Source organism: Fistularia commersonii, chromosome 7 (assembly GCF_037954325.1).
Source record: "Fistularia commersonii isolate RoL2024-O1a breed Wild chromosome 7, RoL_Fcom_v1.0, whole genome shotgun sequence".
Lineage (NCBI taxonomy): Eukaryota > Metazoa > Chordata > Actinopteri > Syngnathiformes > Fistulariidae > Fistularia > Fistularia commersonii.
This window is the reverse complement of record NC_141290.1, coordinates 11652823-11676349: the sequence shown is the minus strand read 5'-3', so window position 1 is coordinate 11676349 and position 23527 is coordinate 11652823. Positions and strand designations below refer to the sequence as shown.

Genomic DNA, 23527 nt, shown 5'->3' with positions numbered 1-23527 from the left:
TAATCTTACCCTTCAGTTTTGAAACTTTTTATCCTTTCTTTTTCAGAAAAAAAGTTGAAATCATTCTCAACTCTCAAGCTCCTACAAAAAACAATAAGATGACTGGCGAGGTTATTTCACAGCGCAGTGTAACAGTCTGTTCAGTTTTGAATGTAAAATCTCCAGCTCTTGCTCTACCCAGCTTAACACATATTTGACATCAAGATTACAATGTTGTAATTGAAGCTGCAGAGCAGAAAAGCTTGGTGAGGTGTGAAGGGACTCTGGACGTGGATATAGTTCTTTTGAGCTCCAAACACAAAGGATTAATTTAGGGGACTTTAGTATTTTCTTCCCAACGCTGGGATGATTATAGCAAAATCATCCTGGTGTAAAGTGCAGTGAGATTAATGCATTATGACCGACCTCACTCCACATACCCGGAGTTTTATATAATTGGCAAATCAGTTTTTGGTTTTTTTTGGACAATTATTTTCATAGTGTGTCTGTGACTCTGTTTGGTTGGTAACACAGCTTTTAACTAGCCAAGAATATCTAATTTGACTGTTTTAAAAAAAAAAAAAAAAAATTGAAGACCACTGGCGTGTCAGCAAATAAAAGGGACTTCCTTTAAGCTTGAGAAGCCGATCAGTATAAACCATCCCCGACTTTCTCTGTGTCATGGCCTAAGGCCATTCCTGCAGATTATCAACACCCTAATCAGGACAGTTGCCTGAGTGCGTGTTTCAGAAGCTGCGGCTGTCCGCATTCACAGAGGCATTCGTAACCTTTGATTCACAAGCTGTGACTGATCCACTTCAAAAGCCTGTGATAGAATAAATTATAATTTCCATTTGAAACTTGAATCAAAATAAAAAAAGAAAACATGATTAAATGGTCTGGGGGTGATGACATCATGTAATCCCTGATGGCATTTTAACATGATAAAACATTTACATCATCCGATTCACCATCTCGTGTCTTCCAGCTATTTCTCGTCACCGCACCGGCTAACCGGTTTTTCACTGTTGAACACAAAGCGGGTTTGGATTCAGTGTCTTGCTCAAGGGTGATCCAATGGCAGATTTTAAGGAAGTGGAGCTTGTTTCACATTCAATTAATCCACCCAGTTTTTTTCTTTCTTGCTGGACCTGAGAGTCCGTCTTCTCCTCAGTGGCCCACTTTCCAAAACTTCGTTCCACTCCCTCCGAGTCGGTGCCCGACGAAGACACGGGATCCAGCAGGAAGCAAGTAGCACGCTGGGTATATTCCAATGCAAGATGTGGTTAGCCAATGAAGATGAACACATTAAGAGGTTCTCAAAATACCTGATAAATATCAGGTCTACATTCCCAGCAGAGAGACTAGCTCTGGATACCAACCTTAGACATTGACATTGCTCAAAGACGGCTTGGATGTTCAGGTCAAGTCATGAATTTGCAACCACAACACTTGTTTCTGCATTATTTTGCATGCCGACCAATATGCAACATCTTCCACGAGTCCAAATGTTAATGTCCACAGGAACATATTCTCACTCAATGTTCCCTCTAAGCTGCGCAACTGTGCAATTGCGCACAGTTCGCACACTCTCTGCGCGCAAGAAAACCGATCCAGTGCAGTGAGCGCTCTGGAAATGAATTAGATACGTAAAATTTTTTTCCGTATAATTTTGCTGTGTAATTCTGTGAGTGACAGGTGTCCAGCCAATCATACGATACAATGCAATTACGCTACGCAGCCAATCACAGCAGTGACAGTATTTGCGCACGTGCTCTGCCCATAAACGCTATATAACAATAATAACAGTGTGGCGAAATTAAGTGACGCTAATGCTAACATGCTGACCCCTTATCATGGTGAAACGAGCAGGCACTGAATGTGATACTTGCACTGACCTGACCAAAGTAAAATAAGAATTGCAGTTCTTTTAAGTTGGAATGGCTGTCAGAGTATGTGCAAATAGAAGAACAGGCGGTAACTTGAGATTTTTTCTTTTTTGAAGAAGAAAGGTCTGCTCTGAAAAACATGCAGCGAGGCTAAAGTAGTAAGTGAGTTTTCTAATGGAAAAATATGGACCAAATGGAAGCTATGATCCCAGACGTGATACTGATGTGTGGCCACGGCGTGCACATCTAATGTTTCTCACAGTGGTCATCAGTGTGCTCTGGGAGGTTGTCTGTATGCCCAGACATATGAAAAATTAGAGAGGACATTGTTCTCACCCCAATGACTCAATCGTGTAACGAACAGAGAACTTTTATTCATTACACGATTCGTAAGTGTCCCATAAGGACACATCAGAAACCTCTTTCTCATAATTTTTCGACAAACCGTGGAGCGTCATTTCTACGTATACATAAGTACCTATATCTAAACCTAACCTAAATAAAAGCAGAGGTTGTATTTTCCACTTTTTTGGGATCGGAATGAGAAATCGTATCCCTCCACTGACTTTACAGCTGAAAACAGACTCTTTTCCAGGTTTGTTGAAAAAACAACTCTCCAAGTGCGTCAACAAATGACAAGAATGGGGGGGTGAGGCTTAGGAGTGAGAGCATGCAGTCCACAGATGATGATGTCTTAAAAGAATCTCTACAAATTTTGTAAATGCATCTTTGTTTTTGGATTTTTAGTTTTTCATTTTGGACTCTGCAGATTAATTGGATCCATTCTGATGTTAACTGATCCTTCAGCTCAAGATGCAGCTGTAACAAAATCTAACATGCGAGAATTCGCTTATCACGTCCATAGTTAAATATGAACAAAATCAGCCCATCAGGAGCGCTCGTAATCAAACTTCTTTTTCTTTTCCTTTCAGCTGCTCCCTTCAGGGATCACTAGAGCAAATCATCTTCCTTCATCTAAACCCTATTCTTTGTGTCCTCTTCTCTCACACTAACTAACGTCATGTCCTCTTTCACCACATCCATAAATCTTCTCTTCGGCAGCACTAGCAATCATACTATTACCCTTGAATGATCTATGAGCCTAACGTCTCCATGTATCTTATTATAGTCTGGGATTCAGCCAGTCACCGTCTCTCGTGTTTCCCATTGGCCGAAAGCTAGTTTCGCCACAAGCAAATAGAGCTCCTCGTAGGTTTTATATACGAATCTGTTTAAGCTCAGACACTCTCATTTACAATAGTGCAAAAGTGCTGAGAATACTGACTGGAGGGCCTATCTTGCAAGATTATGCCTGTCTTTCATTTTAGCAAGGGAAACATAATATACATGTATCATGCTTGTGGTGACCCTTTGCAATATTGATGCGGGAGAACTGAAGGAGCAAAATATGTAGAGGAAAAATACCAATGGAGTCAATTCCCACTCAAAAGACAAGGGCAGGTCAATGATAAAGCGGACTTCGCAAAGATCTGCCGGTCTGCATTGTTCCTCAATGCCTCATTATCAAAAGGGTTCATTATGAAGTGTTCAATTGCAAAAAAATAAAATTGGTATTCCACATTTTAATATGTGACACTAATGGGCACCAAGATCGACTTCAACCAAGACAGTAATAAGCAGTTTTGAGGGCAAGTAATCATTACACGTGTCCGCGCTGTAATGGCACATGATAATAACTAGTCTTCTTTGCTAATAAACATGTGAGGGCGAGTTTTTTTTTTTTTTCTACACCCGTTTAGGTTAGAAACAGGGAACTGTGGTCTTTTAGTGAGAGCTCCTGAGCCATGCATACATGTAATCATACAAATGAATGCAGGCGTCTTGTGCTTTACGCTCAGGCCGACCAAGATCGACTTCTGCGACTTAAGGATCCTGCTACAACATCTGATATTTTTTTAAAAGACAAGCCTTATATTTGTTTATTCTCACATGCATGTCCATATGTTTTTTTTTATGCATGTATCTAATCAATGCATTATTCTGTGCACTGGTAAACCAAAGCGGTTGTTAGATTTCCGAGAAGCCCAATATGTTAGTTGGTGCATCCGCAGATTTCCTTTAAATATGAAGGATTGCGGTTGGGACTAAATGTGTAGGCAGGACATGCATATCTGGCTAGTTGCCTGGAGTGTTTAATGCAACAAAGATTCAAAACGTATCCATATACATATTGACAGCCTGACATAGGAGGAGATTTGCATTTGTCCAACACACATCTCATCATGTTCCTACACAATCCAGCCCTATAAATGAGATCTTTCACTTTGCAGAATTTGGTTTCTATGATCATTTACAGCTTTTGTTCAAGGCTGATCCTGTCAGGTGCACCTGAATACCAAATAGGGTCTGTTATCAGTGATCACTGCTATAAAAGCTGATTCTGAGTCATCTCACAACTTCTACAGTCACCAATGTTATTCTCAGCACTGTGCACTAAAGTGGCTACTTTTAAAATTGGTTATTCTTATAGCAATTGCCCACTGTGGATCAGACAGTGAAAAGACATATATGAAAATATTGTCGACGGGGAAAGGAACGGTTCATTTCAAGAAATTATGGTATGAAATTAGACCAACAGGATTGGCCAGGAATGACTGAGCCATTACTTTTTTCAACAGGTGTAGCTTTGAAAGCAGCAGAATTTTGTACTTTTGTAGCCCTTACCATATTTCCCCCGTAACCTCAAATACTTATCCTTACTGGTTTGAGTTTTCAGGCCTTTCAGCATTACTGTTATCCTTTTTCCCCTGAATGTTCATCTCAGGGCCTTTTGTGGTAGATGAAGCATTCTGCAGAGTGGAACCAGTTTTTCCTATTTTTTTTAAGTCCCCAAAAACGATTATGTGTATGTGCTTTATAAGGTGAAGTTCTTTCTGTTTTTTTTTTTGAATCTCTGCAGTGGGAAATGCTCTGGGATCAAAGCAGAAGATTGATACCAAATGGCTTGTCAATAAAATACAGATGACTTTAAGTGCATGACAAGGTCGCATTGAAATCGAAATAATACCGTAAAATGCCTCAGGGGAAAGGGCAATATCCAGAGCAGCTTTCTCTCTTCTGTTTTCTTTTCTTTTTTAAATCCTAGACACAAGGTCAGTCAGTGACTACTATTTCTAAGCCTGAAGAATCAGACCTCAAGGCTGTTAGGAGCGAAGGGAGCCACTTGTCGGATCACATCTCTGTGTTCAGGCAATTCACCTGACTGTCGTAACTCTGCAATGACACCCCTCCTCAATAACCAAAACTCAGTATTTACCGGCCCAGCTGCTCCTTGGAAAAGCATGGGCGTATATATTCACAAATACACACACACACACACACACACACACACACACACACACATGCTGATGAAAATATTAATAATGAATAACACTAGGAAAAGTCCATCCATCCATCCATCCATTTTCTATCCTCGCTTTGTACTACCTCAGCTGATCACTATCTTCATTTTCCTCATGCACACTAAAATCATTAAAGTTGCCTTCTTCAATGTCGGAACTGAACAATCTCAGAAATTCAAGGTAATTTCATCGTTCTGAAGTGACGAGGTGAAATATTTTGGCCGCATGAAGCGCGTTAGCCCCAAAAATCCATGAATTAGGCAAATCATTATTTAAGCCAAAATGTTAATAAATTAGCAGCTAATTGTCCGGAAATTACAATATATATATATATATATATATATATATATATATACACAACCCAAACCTGTATACTGAAAGCTGCACTCAACTTGAACTCATACACCATGTGAAAACTGCTTACATTGCTGATAATATTTACAGGAAGCAACTCTATGTTTATTAGCATTTATTTATCAAAACTTATCTGGATGCAGTGCAGACGGCAAAGTAAGATTTTAACTGTACAGGGAAGCATGTTTCCAGACTGTACACATGACACATTAACATATATAAATATATATATAGCCAATATAGCCAATATAAAATGAGAATGCAGTGGCTGTATTTCTGCTGGTTCCATCCTGCTGTCACCTCTCACCATCTGATTTGTAACCTGCGCCCAAGCACATCCACTTTAACTGCCAATCTGGCATTAGGACAAAAGTTACTTCCCTATATTAAAAGGAGAATTGCTGCAGTGACCTCGTCTGCATAATTATATAATTATATTAAAATCTTATTTTTGTGTGTTTATTGTTTCCCTTATTACTTTTGCGAATGACAAATAAAACCACCTGTTATAGCAGATAATATAGATATTGATCGGTTTCAATATCAAAGTTAGTTGATGATTTTGATATTAAATATTGCGCCAGTAATGATGCAGGTGAAATTCACATTGTGCAAGGACATACAAATAAGGACATTTCATTTGGAGCTTTTTTTTTGGAGCACATAGATTTTTAAAACAAAAAAAGAGACAAGAATACTGAATAGTCAAGGCAAGGTAAGAAGTAGAGAACGTGCACAAAAGCTGAAAACACTGCAAGGAAGGCAGTCAAGTTTGTTTTGGTGGATTTCTGATCCTGTAGCCTCTCTCTACGGTTCAGCAGTCATTCAGCAAGGGATTGAATCCAAGTCATTATTGCAAAAGTATTTGGAATTTGTCTATAAACGGCTCCAGCGGTTAATAACTCAGACATTTTTTTGTTTCTCCACGTTTTAAAAGAAAATGCACATATTTGCATATTCTTAGTGCTTCATTTGCAGACGAACTTGACTGAAAGCAATAGTCAAGGCTGAGGTGCATCATTGTTGTATGTCCCTGATGAAATATTAGTGTGGACAGATGATGTTTTATGATGTAACACACTGGTGTTTTTCCAAAACGGCCACAATGGACATGTCAAACATACCCTCCTAACCAGATAGCAACTAAACATGACAGGACTATAAATCAGTCGCTAAAACATTTTGCCCACCAGTTTGATATTGTACAGGACGCCCCTTCCACCATAAAAAAACAGCCCAGACGCACTGATGTTTGGACTTCCCTGGGCCTCAGAAGCTGTGGTCTCGTATCCAGCACCCAGATTTTAGCAGCGGATCCTTTAAATCCTGGAAGTCACGGGTCTAGGCCTCCACAAATCAGACTTGTTTGCCCAGAATATCCCACAGATGCTTGTTTGGATTACGATCTGGGGACTTTGGAGGCAAAGTCAATATCTTCAGCTCAAACAATTCTGGAGCCCCTTCACCAGTGTGGAAAGAGGAACTCGAAAGGTCAGCCATAAGTGAACACTGTTTGCATGTAGATGGTCTTTGTCTGCAACAATGTTTTGGGGAGTGTTGTACACTTGACATCGGCAGAAGGTCAGGACCTAGAGTGTCCCAGCAGTGTCCAATACTGCGTCCCAGTGCTGAGTCTACTTCAGACAAAAAGCAAATTCACCTCTGCATTAACAGCATGTTATGGTCTCCACTTATATAGTGCTTTACAGGCGCCCTGCGAGGCACTAACCAGACCGCCATTGGTAAATGAAGGACACTTTTCGCATACAAATGGAAAGAGTTGGGAATCACACCGCCAACCATATGACCGGAGGCAACCAATTGAGAGCAACCGCCCGGTAGATGAAAATATTCAGTCCAAGTAGTCTTCTTCTGGGCACCCTGACTGGTAGTCCACTGTGACCACCATCTGGAATGCTCTGCAGGTCCAGGCACCTGTAACCAAGTCATCTTTCTGTCACAGTTCTACCCCAGTCAGAGTCCCTTTCCAATTTTAAAAGCACAACCTAGAGGAAAGGTTTTCACTTGCTGTGTCGGATTTTCAAGCAGCTTCCGTTCACATCACCTGTCACTGGCCAAAATACTGTGGCTGATCAATGCTCAATCACCTGCCATGTTTTGGTCAGAATCAGGAAATGAAAAAAAAACCCGGTTGACTGTGGACTGACAGTCAAACACGTCTTCTAATACAGTTGTAAATTACAGATGATGTGACAATTTTAATGAGCTCTAAACGGTACCAGTGTCAGTACAAGTGAACAGCCACATTATTAGGCGTCAATCAAAAAAGTAAAGAATGTGAAGGTGCGTCTGGGATTCAAATACTGAGAAAAGACATGCGGTGAGACTGTGGAGCCTCAACATAGATTACACAATGACGGCAGACTCTGCACTAAGGCCGTATTGCTGTCTCTCTGTATGTCATTATTAAAAGCTTTAACCGCTTGTTATATGACTTACATTTCCAATGTACAGTGATTTTTTTTTTTCTCAATAACTGTATTTGTGTTACTAGTTTTCTTATGCTGAGCCATCATAAAACGGCTGCAGAGCTCCTAAGTGAGGCACACAGTTCTCCTGCCTCAAGTTAGGGGGCGCCTGTGCCAGATAACCGCTGCCAATCAAATGGTGAATAAGCTACTCTGTAGGGTTCATATTTTTGTAAATTTAATTGTGATGAAATCAGTGCCTCACCAGCCATGAACCTCAACGCACGTCACTGACCCTGACTACCTGGGATAAGCAGTATAAATAATGAATGAATGAATAGCATCTCCCCCACAGCCGCAAAGGTCATAACAAGAAGTCTGTGCCATCCCCAAACATTTAATCAAATGTGACGTCACCCCACCATTCTTTATCATAGTTTAACCGCATCTTTTAGTGAGCATTGTGGGTTTGACATAAATAGTTTGAAATGCATTGAGTGTGATGGATCTTCAGAAAAGGGAAAGATGAATGGTAAATTTAACGAGCCTGTGAGAGCGAGTAGCCCTCTGTGAGCGCCCTGTGCTGTCAAATTGGCTGCTTGTGTTCCATTCCCCTGCTCCGCTTCCAGGTACATTTGGGATGAAGAATCACTGCTGCTCTTCTGGGGTTACAGTGGGGACAGCTGCCGCCACACACCCTCCTGGACCTTAAGCTCTGCAGCCAACAAACCCTCAACCAGTTTTAGAGTTTTATTAATCGTTTTGCAGGCCGGGTTAACATTTCTTTTTAGAATCCTACTGAGTATGCACTTTATATTGTTTTTTGTCTGAAAACTAAAAATTGCTGCTTCTATTTCATGGTCGGAGAGCGGTTTCATAAAATGGATGAAAAATAAATTTCCCGGTCGAACTCGAGAATGGAATGGGCGAACATTAATTTTTCATTTTGTTCAAGGGTGATTCAAATAACTTGATTCGATTGGTCCTTAAAAAATATCCGTACAGGTTGTTTTAGGACTAGAACAAAAAAAAGGTTGCTTGCTTGAGGTTGTGTCAAATTCAACAACAGATAATGTCCAGTACAGCAGTACATAAATTAACTGAACGCTGTTAAGTTGGGACTATATCTTTAGCCTATCCACCTGAATTATTGAAAAGTAAAATGAATTTCAAATTAGTCTGCGATTAAAAAAACACCACAAAACAAAGAAGATAAATCCATAGCAACCAACTGCAGCAACCAGAGAGCTGCCAGGGTCACTGACTTCAAGCAAGTGTCCTCGCTTTTTAAAATCATAATTGCTGCAAACAGACAAATCTGCGTTGATGAAACCTGTGCAATTTCCGGGACAACTAATTAACCGCAAGTAAAACACTTCATCAGATATTGTCAGCGCATTGTTCTGTGAATGCTGCAATTTTTTTAACAAGGATTCAGGAGCAACGGCGTCCGACTTTGGGAATAAGGTGTGAAAAGAGTTTTAAATCTAAACCTGAAATGAGATCGAAGAGGTCGGACTCACTCGTTTATCTCTGTGCCTAGATTGCATGCAGCAAAACATAAGGTTTGTTACGCGGAAATTTGATTTTACCAGCACTGACCAAATTGGCGGATGACCAGTCGCCTCGCACTGCTAGACCTTAAAATCGTGCCGTATACGTTCTATTTTAGAAAAACATGGGCATCCCACGCAACTATTCTTTTTTCCCCCGACATTTGAGATCATCCATATACGTAATCCAGCAGTAGTGATAATAGTCACAGTAGTTCACTTGAGCCCGTGGGGTGGCGCTGATGCAGTTGGCAGATTGGGTGGCCCTCCAACCAATTTCCCAGCTGCTGCTTTCCTTGAGCGAAACACAAGCCCCAAGTTGGTCATTACGTGGCAGTTATGCCGCCTTCGACGTACAACTTGGTGCATGAATGGTTGAATGCAATGCAGGGTAAAGCGCTTTGAAACTACCGGCACTATACAAGTTAAGGCTATTTATTAAGGCGGCCCGGTGGCGCAGGACCCTGGTTCAATTCCGACCAGGGGATGTTTCTGTGTGGAGTTTGCATGTTCTCTCCAAATCTGAGTTTCCTCCAGGTTCTCGGGTTTCCTCCCACAATCCAAAAACTTGCAGATTAACTGGAAAAAAAAAAATTGGGAAAATTGCCCTGAATGAATGAGTGAATGAATTGTTGTTAGTCTATACATGTGGCCTTGCAATTGACTGGTGACCATTCCAGGGTGTACCCCGCCTCTCCCCCTATGACAGCTGGGATAGGCTCCAACATCCAGATAAGTGGAAGAAAATGGATGGATGGATAATAATAAACTATATTTAAGACGCCACACTCAGCACTCAAGGACATCATACAGACAGACAAAAAAAATGCAGATTCAAAAGAAACAAGGTAAATAAAAACCAATAAAAGTGTTCATACAGACATGCATATACATATACAGAATTGTTACATATATATATATATATATATATATATACATTTATATAGTGATGAGACAGAGTAATTGGCGTCAATGGAATATTTAAACATGTGCTTTGAGTTGTGATGTGTAGTGAGGAAGTGAATGGATGTTTCCTCATTGCAAGATGTTGCTCCACACAAAACAAACATTTTCTCTTTCATTCTAAAGACACAGTAAACTAGGAAATATAACATTTCTTCCAAAAAAAAAAGAAAAAAATGCATGTGTGCATCCCAGTTCTCAAGGGTTTTATTTTTCATCAGCATGGGGGAGGGAGGCTCCACATCCCCGCTAGCAACAGTCTTTCTCAGTACTGGGGATGTTATTTTTACTCCATGGACGGTCACCTTTGTATTTGTTTTTTCTCTTTTTGCAACCATGGAGACTTTCTAAATATTAATGTAACACATTTCTTCTTTTTGTGCTTCATCTGCATTCTGCACAGTTAATTTCAGCCAACCAAGTTACATTTATTGGATCCACCCCCAACACACACACACGCTGATTAAGTCCAATAAAAAGTATGTATAAGATATATTGCTATATTTTTTAGAGCCCCTTTTGATCTCCTTCCGTTTGTTCTTGAGCTTGAATATTAGACAATGAACACACAGTCTTCCCCTGTTTCTCCCCAGAAATGCACCTATTGTTGTTTTTCCTCAAGGTTGTAAAACCAACAGGTTAGGAAAATGTCACTTTGGAGCAAGTGGGGTATTTTTACCGGTGGAAAAGGCTCTGCTCTCTCGCCAATGCTGGGGATGTTCAGCTGGATGACTTTTACCCGTGTTTGTTCTGATGGATGTTTGTTCTTTCCATGGATGTTCTGCCACAGCGGATTTTGCAGTAATAAATGTTTGGCTGTGAAAACATGGTTCCTTCTTAAACCACAGTCACATGGTGCAAGACCAACCGACGGCTCAGGGATAGTAAGTCTACAAACCTCCCAGTTGGGATTCTGCACTGAATTGCCACCTCCTCAGTTCCTTGTCAGAGCATTTTCTTTCTTTTTTCACTCATTCATTCAGAAAGTGGGGAGAATAGAACGCAATCATTGGTTTTAAAGCCACATGTGAGACATTATTTCAAATGACCAAAAGGGGGAGATTCATAATTGAGATGAGATGAGATGAATTTTAATGATCCCATGCTTGGGAAATTGTTGAGCAGCAGTGGCAAGACATACAAGGACAAGACGTTGAAAAGCTGACAAGTAAAAAAAAAATAAATAGAATTAATAAATTCTGGAGTGAAAAATTATAAAGTGTAATCTACAAAAAAAAAAAATGAAGAAAGGACATCAGTAAATAATGATTTGAAAAAATATCCAAATAGGGTCTCACTGTTATATGATCCAAAATTTCTTGGAATAGTACATAACAGAACATTAGGTAGCGTAAATTTTTTGGGGGATATCACTACCATATTTGAAATACTGTATTTTCCGTACTATAAGCAGCTACTTTTTCCCACACTTTGAACCCTGAGGTTTATGTAGTGATGCGGCTAATCTATGGCTTTGGCTGCAAAAGTGCAAAAATGAGACAGACGCAAGAGCTTGAAGCAAAGAAGAAGAAGATGCGTGTTTTGGGCGCACTTAACGCAGCACAAACTGCAGCACGACACGCAAAATATTTTTCTACAACTAATGTTTTTGCTGCCACTCGTAATCAGCGTGAATCGTGTATTTAAAGCGTCACTCCTTGGGCTTGGATGACCAGCGGTGAGAAATCATTCACAAAAACTGGCCGTGTACGAAGAGCATCCTTTTCCTAGGTCTGCAAGCGGATGCTAACAGGATGGAGCAGTGTGAAAGAATCTAGTTTCACCAACGGGTTTCCAAAAGATGGACCGCTGCTTGAGGAGACCAACACAACTTCAGAGGGAACTTTGCCTCGGGACGAAAGTGACATTGCGAGCGACACCGAGAGAGAGACTTAAAAGGTGCATGAGGGACATTTTCTGAGGCTCTTTAACTCTGACACTGAAGAAGAAGTGGTTCAGTGTTTGATCAGCCACGTTGGAAAAAATTAAGGTATGTTAATAAACATTTATAAAATCTTTCTGTGTAAATATCTCATTTCACAACATGGATATCTGTGGCTAATAATCCGGTACGGCTAATACATGTAAAATTATGTTTTTCTTTTAAAATCTAGTGGGTGCTGCTTATATCCCAATGTGCCCTATAGTCCAGAAAATACGGTAGCTATTCAATTATGTTCACACATTCATTCTTTCATTCTCTATACCACTTATCCTGCTTTTGGGGGTCGGGGAGGAGGGGTGCTGGAGCTGAAATTAGCTGTCATTGGGCGAGGGGGGCAGCCAATCACAGGGTCACATACAGAGACGTACAATTATTCATTTAACTGCTGGTCAATTTCTCATTGTGAAATTTCAGAAGACAATCTTTTTTTGGTGGTGAACTTTTATAGGACAAAAATATTTAATAACACCTGTACATTTAGGCATTGATAATTATTTGTCAATCTTAATTTTGATATCATAAAAGCAGTGTCACTAAATTGAAAGAAAATATTCAAACATCTCTGTGCTTTGAGGTAAAACATGATAAATTACAAACTTTAATTCACGGCAAGGCATATAAATGCATTTCAACATTAAGCATTTTGGAGAAATTTTGGGGGCAGCGTGACGCAGCAGGTAGAGCAATCGTCTTGTGAACCGAAAATTCCTGGTTTGATTCCCGGCTCCTCCTAGTGTGTCAAAGTGTTGTCTAACAAGACACTGAAACCCTAACTGCTGCCCTGGTGCTGGTGGACGACAGCCTTACCGTTCATGGTACATCCATGTTGGGTTATTGCATAACAGATATCTCCACGATAAATAAGGATAAATTATTTTTCATTAGAAATTGGAGAAGAATGAATCAGTTTATACGACATCAAATCGTCAATGTTGTGAGTGAATTATATTATTTGAAATTGAAAAGCAATTTCACCTTTGACAAATGTTGCATCTTTGTGTGATGCAAATTGTAGTTGGTCAGTTATGCAATTTCAATTAAATGTCAATTAAGTACGCAGGCCAATTGCTACATTATATAAAGTGATTCTCGCTGGAAAAGTCCTTCTGTTCAATTTTTGACAATTTCGGAAGGCAGGTCCCCTTTTTGCATCTTTAACTTGTCTTTGCTTTTATTTCGGTAGAAAAATTAGTGAGGTGCCAGTTTTCCACCAGCTTGTAATGCTGGAACTCTGTGTCAAAATTTTCAAGTAAATACTATAAAGAATGGATGAGCTCTTGCTTTGGCGGTGGAGCTGATGATAACAAGGACGTGCAGAGGTTGTTTGAGCTTTGGTGTGACACAGAACTTTTTTTTCCTTTTCTGCAAGAAAAGGCACCAAAGCATCTTTAATTTATTCTTCCCGCAACTGTTGACTGACTGACTGTCTATGAGTAACTGGGGCAGCAACGCAACGTAGAATGCAGGTGCTGCAAACAAATCAAAAGGCAGATCGCATTGGGTTTATGAACATCTGAGGAAAAGCCAGAAGCCCATGCAAAAAAAAAAAAAAAAAAAAAAAAAGATTTATCATAGGGAGCGCTTTGTTTGCCATGTTATTCATATATAATCACATTGACGTCCCTCTCATTGTCTCCATTTTTATGCAGACTTTCTGTTTTAAAGCTTTCTTTCTAGACAAAGGAGTTATTTGTTTAACTTTGTCTGAGTCTCCCCGGTGTGTAACCAGGTGAGCGATATGCCGTTTGTGTCACGGTTAATGAATTAAATGCAAACAGCTATTAAAGCATGCTGCAAATACGCTCTGTTTACACAAGTTATTTGAGGTACCTGCAATCCAACTGCCCCCCTTCCTCCCACCTTTCTAATGTTTATTAAAAATGTTTCCAGACATTACCCTTGGCCCTTCTGATTTTTGAGCCAAGACTCTCCTACTAAAAAACTCATCAAGCCACTTATTGCAGAAAACTAATTTTCAATATGTGAATTCATCCCAGGCGCCATAGCAACCTCTTGAAGATCTAATTATAAGATGACCTCACAGTCACTAAGAGCGGCATCCTAATGCAGCGCAGCCATTTGATCCACGCGAGTCTGAGCTAACAAGCCGTCGTGTCTCTGCAGAAAATTCTTCTTTATTGTAGGATTTGTTTTCATGATCTGCAACAAGAACACAACTAGTTTTTCATTAATTCGCCCCCGTTTGAAATTAATCGAACGTGCTTAAGTCAAAAAAGGAAATGACGGCGTATTTTTAAAAGCGGCAGCTTGCCGAAAAAAAAAAAAAAAGGAAACACAAAAAGAAAAATAGCTGAGGCTCACCCAGACCATAATGGTGTTTCAATTGTTATTCCACTGTTCATCCTTAGGTGCAGAGGATCACAGCACAGTGCCTAATATGCGGTAAAAAGAAACCGTCTTGACCGGTCTACCTACCCCCGGTGCAACATTTATCATTTATTACGATACAAAGAACAAAATAGCAACATGGAGTCATCTGCAGCCATCAATCACTTGCTGTAATTATCACAACCAGCTGTAAATGTCAGTGCCATTCATCAAATTTATACACTTGTTTCTTTTTCCCCTTAATGAATTCATAAGGTGTTAATTAACAGTTGCAAAGAAGATACAAAGCGTAATGCTCTAAAATGAACTGAGCAAAAGGTTTCCAGTAACAGTTACGCAAATGATGGGAAAACGGAAAGACTGGGAGGAAAAAAAGAAAAAAAGAATTAGATCCGGTAATTTCACTCTGGTTTTAATGATTTCCCTCGTGCAGTGCTTGTCAGCGCCATTTGAATGACAACTTTCTCTGCACGTCCTAAACCCGAAATGTTTGCACACAGGGGACGACCTCATGCTGCTTCGCATTCGCTGAGCGTGCCGTTCATCCCCCCCCCCCCCCCCCCCCCCCCCCCCCGCCCCGCCAGTGTCTACCGGTCCCCACCTCTTTCATCAACCCTCCCACCCCCCCTGCTCCCAATGGTGGCCTGGCAACCACTAACCCCCAGCCAAACAGAGAATCCATCGCTGGCAAACATTAAGGTTCTTATTTCTCCGCTGCCCCTCCACTTTGTCCTCCCATCCCCCCTTCCTCCATCTCCAAATCCCTGCACAGCAATCCCTTGCCTCTGATCTCAAAGTGTTTATAATTGATTCTTTAAGGGATAAGTTATCTTCAGTTTCCTTTCCAACTCCCCAACACCCACCCTCCCATGCAAACTACCATTAATAACTTTTGTTATGGTTGGCTCAGTGACAGGGGTCTTATGAAATATTGCAGTTTTCAACCTTCACCCAGGAGAACATTTGGTGATTTTCGTCAGAACTAAAATGTTTTTACTCTTTAACAAAAGCCAGGCAGATTTCCTGAAATGGATGAGTGATCTGTAGGGTGACTGAAAAATCATACCAGATGTTCGGTCAAAAAAAAACAAAAACAAATCATTGAGACAGGAAATATAATCCCTAAGTTGGGGAGTTCTTGCATCCCCTGCCATTCTACTTCCACTTCTTGTTGTTTAAATATTTTAGACTTACATTCTTTTGGTGGAGATGAGGCTGCTTTGGCGGTTTCCAGTGTTTTGTTTTGTTTTGTTTTTTTAATCCCCCCCCTCCTTTGCCACATCCTTCTCACTAACCACTCATCCAAATTATTTCGAGCCTTTAATTTCATTTCTTGGGGCCTCAGCAATCCGACTGCCCACGCAAGTGGACAGGCAGATGTTGAGAAAAAGGCACAAAACACACACACACTTGCATTCATTATCAAGGACGTGAGGCTTACGATGTCCTACTGATCACAGAATCTTGATTTTCTTTATCAAGATAAGATAAGATAAGACAATACTTTATTGATCCCCAAAGGGGCGCTTCATTTGTCACGGCATTTCAACAATAACGATATCTATTAATAAACATAAATATAAATGGAAAGGACAATTAATAGGACAAAGACAATAATAAGGATAGGAACAGATAACAGATTGACAACAAGGATACAGGATGAGAATAGAGTGACAACAGCAAGGATAAGAAAAGAAAAAAAAATTGCAGTACAACAACAACAATATTGTTGTGTTTTTAGTTACTTCAAGCAATACATTTCTTTTCTATGGTTCTTCCGCTTAGTGAAGATTTACTCAGTCGTGTCGTAACGCTGAACGTACGTACAATAGGTGTATGGCAATATAGTGATATTTTATGGAAGGGCATTAAAGATTACAGCATAATAAAAGCAATTCAGCCTCAAACTAAACAATATCAGGATTGAGATTACTTTATCTAAGAGGGTAAATTCACTGCCACATACACAGTGGGAAATATTTCCAAAAGATACAAATTGCCCGTTCACATTTTATTCAAATCCTCATTTGAAGAGAAGCCACTAACCTCATTAGATAAATAAAATGTGAGATGAGGCTGATTGTTTTTCATTAGGTATGCATCCATTACTCAGCAGCAGCAGCGTAATTGATCCACGTCTTTGACTTCCGCATTTACAGCAGATCGAAGGATCTGTCTTTTGGGAGGCGGAAAGCGGTGGGAATTGAACAGTTGAACAGAACAACGCAATCATCGGTTTTAAAACCCCGCAAGTGAGACAGAATTAGAAATTATTGAAAGTGAGGAAAGAAAAAAGGAGATTTATAATTGAAGATAAGTGGCCGGTGAAAGTATATCAAGCAATAATGATTAAAAAAAAGGCAATACCCAATTAATAATTGGGTATTGCAATATGTTGATTTTAAATAATTTCTTAAAATAGAATATCACTGCATGCCAGAATATAAGGTTACATCATATTTTTAGGGATATCCCTACCATATTTGAAATGGTTATTCAATTATGTTCACTCATTCATCAATTCATTTATTATACTGCTTATCCTGAACTGGGTTCACGGGAGTGATAAAGCAAATCCCAGCTGTCATTGGGTCTCAAATGCTACTATTTTAAAGATGTATCACTGAAAAGGCACACATTTGAAAAGAACCGTCAAAAGGGAGAGAATCTACGCCAGGCTGCATGTTTTTCCCGGTCGTTCAGTAAACGGCGTAATTATGATTCATCAATATGTACATTATGTGACACCAGGCTATAACCGAAACCCTTAAAAAAGCAATATAATATTACAGCACTAAGTATTAAGCATAAAAATAAAAACACTCAAGGCAACTCAGAGGATACACATGACAAGCCAGCGTCGATGTGTTACAGCAGCTCAGCTGTAACACATTGGCCTGGTAGGCAAACAGGATGGTTCCACACAGATGGACACCTACCGTCCAACGTCAGTGTGCTGGCAAGGGAAAAAACCGCATGTGTCAAGAAAATAACATCTTTCAGCTCAGCGAATTTTGATGTGTTTATAGGAAACCCTCCAAATGCCGTCTTAAGATTTTGACAAGTTAAAGGTTGTTTTTTTTTGTCATTATTCATTACGCCTCATTCCCACTTCTGAGAGTCAACGAACAGCTGAAAGGGAGCCAATAGTTCAATAGAATAATCATGGTAATTACACAAGTGCCCGGGCTGCACAAAGCTGGGGGGGAGAGGGGAGTTTCAGACTGAACAGAGAGACAAAATGGTCTGATGGGCTAATGAAAAAGGCACAGAAATGGGAAATACTGTCTGATATTTAACTGATTCAATTGCCGTTGTCTTAGGCGGTACGAAAATGAATTTGAAAGTGCAGCTCACTCCATCCACGCCCAGATGATAATTTACCTGCTAGACAAAAGGTTTGAATATTATGGTTATTAATGCAATCAAATACAGGTTGGATTTGGCCTGCTACTGCATATCTGTTTTTTTCTTCCCAATTATGGAGAAATTGTGATAGACAAATGCTGCTTTTCTTTCATCCCTCAGTTTGTTGATGCCAGGCCCGCAGTCTGCCGCTCTCACTCCCCATCCCCTCATATGTCATCTTTCTTTCTCCCCCTGCAATCCCCCTGAGCTTCACTTCTGAGACGTGCAAAGTTCTACATCTGTCAGTATTCCCCCATGATTGAGCCAGATGTGTGTGTCTTGAAATGTTCAAAATGGAATAACATATCCGCCACATGATCACTCCGAAATCCAGAAAGAGTTTTTTTTGTACGGGATGGTTTTGGGAAAATCCAGTGCACACACCGAGAAATCCTTTACGCATGATGGTATATTGCTTTTTGGATTGAACGCAAGGACATTCAATCTGCCAGTTTTACTTTAAATGAAGTGTATCCACATCATCACCTACAGAAATGATGTGCAGGCACTGTGCACAGCTACGCATAGTTGAGGATTTGGAGAAAATACAAAAAAATGTAAACGATATGAGGGATGGTCGATGAAGAGGCCTGAGGTATGTGTAGTAGAGCACTTGTTTCCATGGAGAAAAAAATGGAGGAGACCATCAGCGGCACTGTGGATCATAGGAGTAGCAAATCTGGAACATGGTCAGACGCCCATGGTTGAGTGACCATGAAAAAATTAAATCAATGTGTGGTAAAAACAGTTCAAAAGGCACACCGATTTATCTTCGGCCTGCAGCACGGCTTTGACAGTACTCATCAGAAATCATCATGTATTTTCATCCACATATATCAGGTGTATTTTCAGAATCGGTAGGAAAGGAAGAATAGCGGTCAATGCAACAAAGAAAACCCTCACTTAACTGTAAGTGGAAATTACATGAGGTTTTATATGATTTTCTATTGGCGTTCTGCACACTAAATGGTCTTGAAGTACATGTGATTGGAGAAATCTCCCCGAGCAGTGCAGTTACAGTTACTTTGCAGAAGCTGCAGCGGCCCCTGGCCCTTCAGGCACATTCATATCGAAATTTGGTGAAAAATGAATGCGTTGCCATTTAAAAATGACACAGGCCAAGGAGGGGGCGTGGATATGCCTTAAAGCTGTTTGATAATCACTGGTTAACAAAACAAAAGGAACACAGAACTAATGCAATTTCAAAGTCAATGAACCTCAACATTAAATAACATTACGTTACTTCTATTACACCAACAATTGAACAAAGTGTCCTGAACTTCTGCTGCATAAATGAAGTGAATAAGAGTTTAATCATCTGATGCACGGCATCAGGGATGAGAAAACAAAAGTGCAGCCTGACGAACCACCATTTTGACGGCTAAAGTCTGTTCATCTGCCTATAAGAGATTCCCGGTCCTCTTTCAGTTCCTGACTGCAGCGTCGGGGTGCTGGGATCTTTAATAGATCTGAGAAAAACAGGATTCACAATGACATCTGTTTATTTTCCTAATATATCAGAGCACAGCTAACGGGATCAATGCAGGTGGATTCCCTCGGAGCACAGGCCACAGCCGAGGAGCAGATAAAAACTCACACTACTGATTGCAGGGGGTAAAGAAGTACAAGCTGCCGACTGTGTTAATCACGGTTTTTATTCTTTCTAGTCTTACGGCGCGCAGTTTATAAGCAAGCGTTGGGTGCTAGTGCTCAACTTCCTTTGTATTCATTTTGTCTGCGCTGAAGATTATTTCCACACCATTAGGGCCCTCTCCTGAGCCGTTCCACTTCACAACTATACTGACACAACAGGGTCTTGCAAACACCATCTGCCATAAGCACAAATAACTATAGGAAATGTGAGCACATCAGCACATTAGGACAGGACAGCACATATAGGTTATGGTGGTGTCCCAATGGTGGTTAGACAGCATATTGGTGGGGAAACCTCCAAAGACCACCGAGGGACACGAGCATAAAACCGTAAGAGGGATGGGGCGAACTGGTCCAGATGTGCAGTTTCTGTTCAATGATCTTCTAACAGGACCTCCCCTATTGGGCTTATCCACTGAAAGGGGCGGCGGGTAGACTGATGGTAAGTAAAAGCATATCGTTGCGAATTTATGGGAAAAAGGTGCACTTGAATGGAATCTGGATCCTTGCGAGAACCTCAATACTGTACGAGTATTAACCGAGTTTCAACCCTAACATGAGAATCTGTTGATAAAGTTGCTTTGCTATCATCATTCACCTTGTGGAGCTACAATAAATTTCTTCTTTTTTTTTAATTAATGAATTGGTTATGGCTTTATCAAAGCGTTTGATACCATCCTATTCATTGATCATATACATGTTTTCATTGGAGCATAAAATGATAATATCTTTTGTCTTTGACAGTATAGTAGGCGTGATTACTTGAATCCTTTAAGCTTGCGCGGGATATTGTATATTTTTACTCATATTGTGGCTACAAAATTAGTCAACTGTGCAAGAATTTTTGAAGGGGCAGCTTGGATGTTGTCTTCGTGCCTGCACGGGTTATCTTGCCGCACTCCATTTTCCACCCGCAGACAAAAAAAAAAACATTTGAGTTATCTTAATTGGAGATTGCTGTAATAGTTGTATGTCTCTGTGTCAGCCCTGTGACTGAGCATACCCCAGTCCAATGTCAGCTGGAATTGGCTCCAGCCTCCCGCCAGCCAGTGCAGGATAAGCAGTAAAGAATGATAGAATGAATAAAATGGCTCTCTCTGATTAAAAAAATGTGGGTGCCCATTGCAACAAACTCAAAAGGGTATATCGGTTCTGTTGCCAAAACATTATTACAGACCCGCAAAGTCCCCGTACAGCAAAACACCACACTTACAATCTCAAACCCATTTCCAGCTACAGTAATCAGCATTATTCAGCAAGCAAGCTTGAATAAAAACCTTGCCCACCATTTGGCGTATCCCGCACCACACAGTTAGTGTCTGGATGTAGAGGAAGGTCACTCATGTTGTGCATCAAAAGATTTGTTTATTCTTTTTTCTTCCAACATTTTGCAGCACAAAAGAAACCCCATGCGTTCTAGACAACTTAGTGTTTGTTTACTGCTGCTCCATCCGATGAATCTTCACAATGTACAGCTGATATAAAGGTCACACAGGCTCCAAGTAATAACTGAATGTCCGTAGCTGTCCAATAGATGAGAAAAACAAACCCTCCCAGAAGATTTGTCAATTTTTCCCCCCACTTCCTACAGCTCATAAATGTGTTATGGCACTGAACCATGGTTCAGAAGAGCATTGCTTAACCTTTCAAAGATGCTATGCTATCACAAAGAAGGTAGCCTGCAGGCACAACGGCAGATTTGTTTTTAGATACTTGGCGTGTATCACTATACGGAGGTGTTGACTTAGTAATGCTTAGGCCCCCAGGGGTTTTGAAGGGAGCGCAAGAGGAAGTGGACAGAACAACTGGGAAAGAAAATTATGGGTAATTTAATTCATGAGGTGTTGAAAGCAAGAGGACCCCTCATGTATCCTGCCTTTCATTGCAGTGGCCCAACAGAGGCGTAACAGTAAGCCATACCGATATTGACTGCTCTCAGCGGGGTCTTTGCGGCAAACCTCCGTGGGCCACACGGAGAACGAGGAACCGTCGAAAACTCTCCACTCACCACTTTGAAGTCTTCGGCGCTGCACTCCATGCCCCGGTAGAAACAGGAGAGCAGCATGTCCTTAATGTCGTGACCGGTGCGGTCGTAGAATTCACGCATGTTGAACGGACGAGGCTTGTAGTTGTCAAAGTCGGCCCTCTCCTTCAGGACTTGCAGGACGTTTTCCTCCACCAGGTGCGGGTCCCGTATCTCATACCTGGGTGAAGGAAAGTGCAAATTAATCACTTTTGATTGAGTAAGATTGGTGAAATGCGAGAGCCAAACCTTTTACTATTCATTTGCCCAATAACATCGTTAGCTTACACTCCTTTCAAATAATGGTGTAAAATTAGCTTAACAGCACTGTGATTAAGTGTGCATGTTTAAGTGTGCATGAGGACCCCTCTCGGCAGACCCATTAAAACACCTCTTCAAAACCTTTTTTATTGTTTAATGAGTCCCAGTTACTGTCTCCGTTTTTGAACTGTTCTTTTGATCGCAGAAGCCGACCGGCCAATCATGGCGGTGACCACAGCAACCAACGTCACATCAGAATTTGAGGATGCATCGGGAATGCAGACGAACAAAGCGAAGAGGAAAGAGGTCATTGTCATGACAACTGTGAACGAGGAAGCCATGCTTCAACCCAACTCCATTCAGAAGGCAGTGTTTAAAACTTCTTTTCTGAAGAGACCTGAAAATCCTTGAAGGTTATTTTTGTGCTAAATGTGGGTCATGCTAACATTATGTTGTCATTGTTAATTGTTGACTGTACTTCGATTACAGTCAATATTTTCTGGTCAAGGCGATCAGGATGTGGACACATCTGACCCTCACGTCAGACCTATTTCACAGCTGTATGGGATTTCAATGGGAACAAAAGAAGCAATATCTGCTTCTGCCATCAGTGAACAAACGAAAAGGAACGTCTAAGAAAAAGAAACTGCGTCATTACACGAGTGAGGTCACTAGAATTATTTCGGTCAACAGTCATTATAACTTCTGATGACTAAGACAGTGATATCATACATTACGTGAATGGCCTGACGGATAGTTTTATTTTGCTTTCCACATGCACACAGTTGGACAAGTGTAACTATATTGAATTTTATCAATGGAAATACCTTTGGGAAAAGACTAAAACCCAATGAATGATAGTGATTTACATTGAGAAGGGGGAACAGGGGATTATAATGATCGAGATTATAGAAAATTCGGGGTTAAAGTGAAATGTCACTTGACCAGCAATCCGACTGAAAACTGCAACAAAATGTCTGAGCGGCAAAGTTAAGCAAGATTGAAACTTGAGTTCCTCAAGTTTCAAAAGACATTTCTTCCAAAGAAAACTACTGATGAGTAAACCATTTATAATGCAGCAACTGGGTATTCATCATTGCATTTCCATTCTAGCGAAGTAATAATACCGCACGGTGGCACAGTGGTTAGCGCAGGACCCTGGTTCGATTCTAACAAGGGGACCTTTCTGTGTGGGTTTCCTCCGGGTTCTCCATTTTCCTCCCGCATTCCAAAAACATGCAAGTTGATTGGGAAAATTGCCTTGAATCAGTGGGTGAGTGAGTGACTGGTTGTTTGTCTGTATATGTGGCCCTCAATTGTCAATTGCGATGAGTCCAGGTGGACCCCACTTCTGACCCA

At 40.6% G+C, this 23527-nt stretch overlaps 1 protein-coding gene across 1 annotated transcript in view; it reads right to left on the bottom strand.

Moving 5' to 3' along the window:
- Nucleotides 1–23527, bottom strand: part of asic1b (acid-sensing (proton-gated) ion channel 1b) — a 219938-nt gene that overhangs the window by 180183 nt on the left and 16228 nt on the right. The window contains exon 2 of the mRNA XM_086149811.1: nt 21893–22088. Within this exon, the coding sequence (XP_086005937.1) occupies nt 21893–22088 (196 nt within the window). The remainder of the gene's footprint in view (nt 1–21892; nt 22089–23527) is intronic.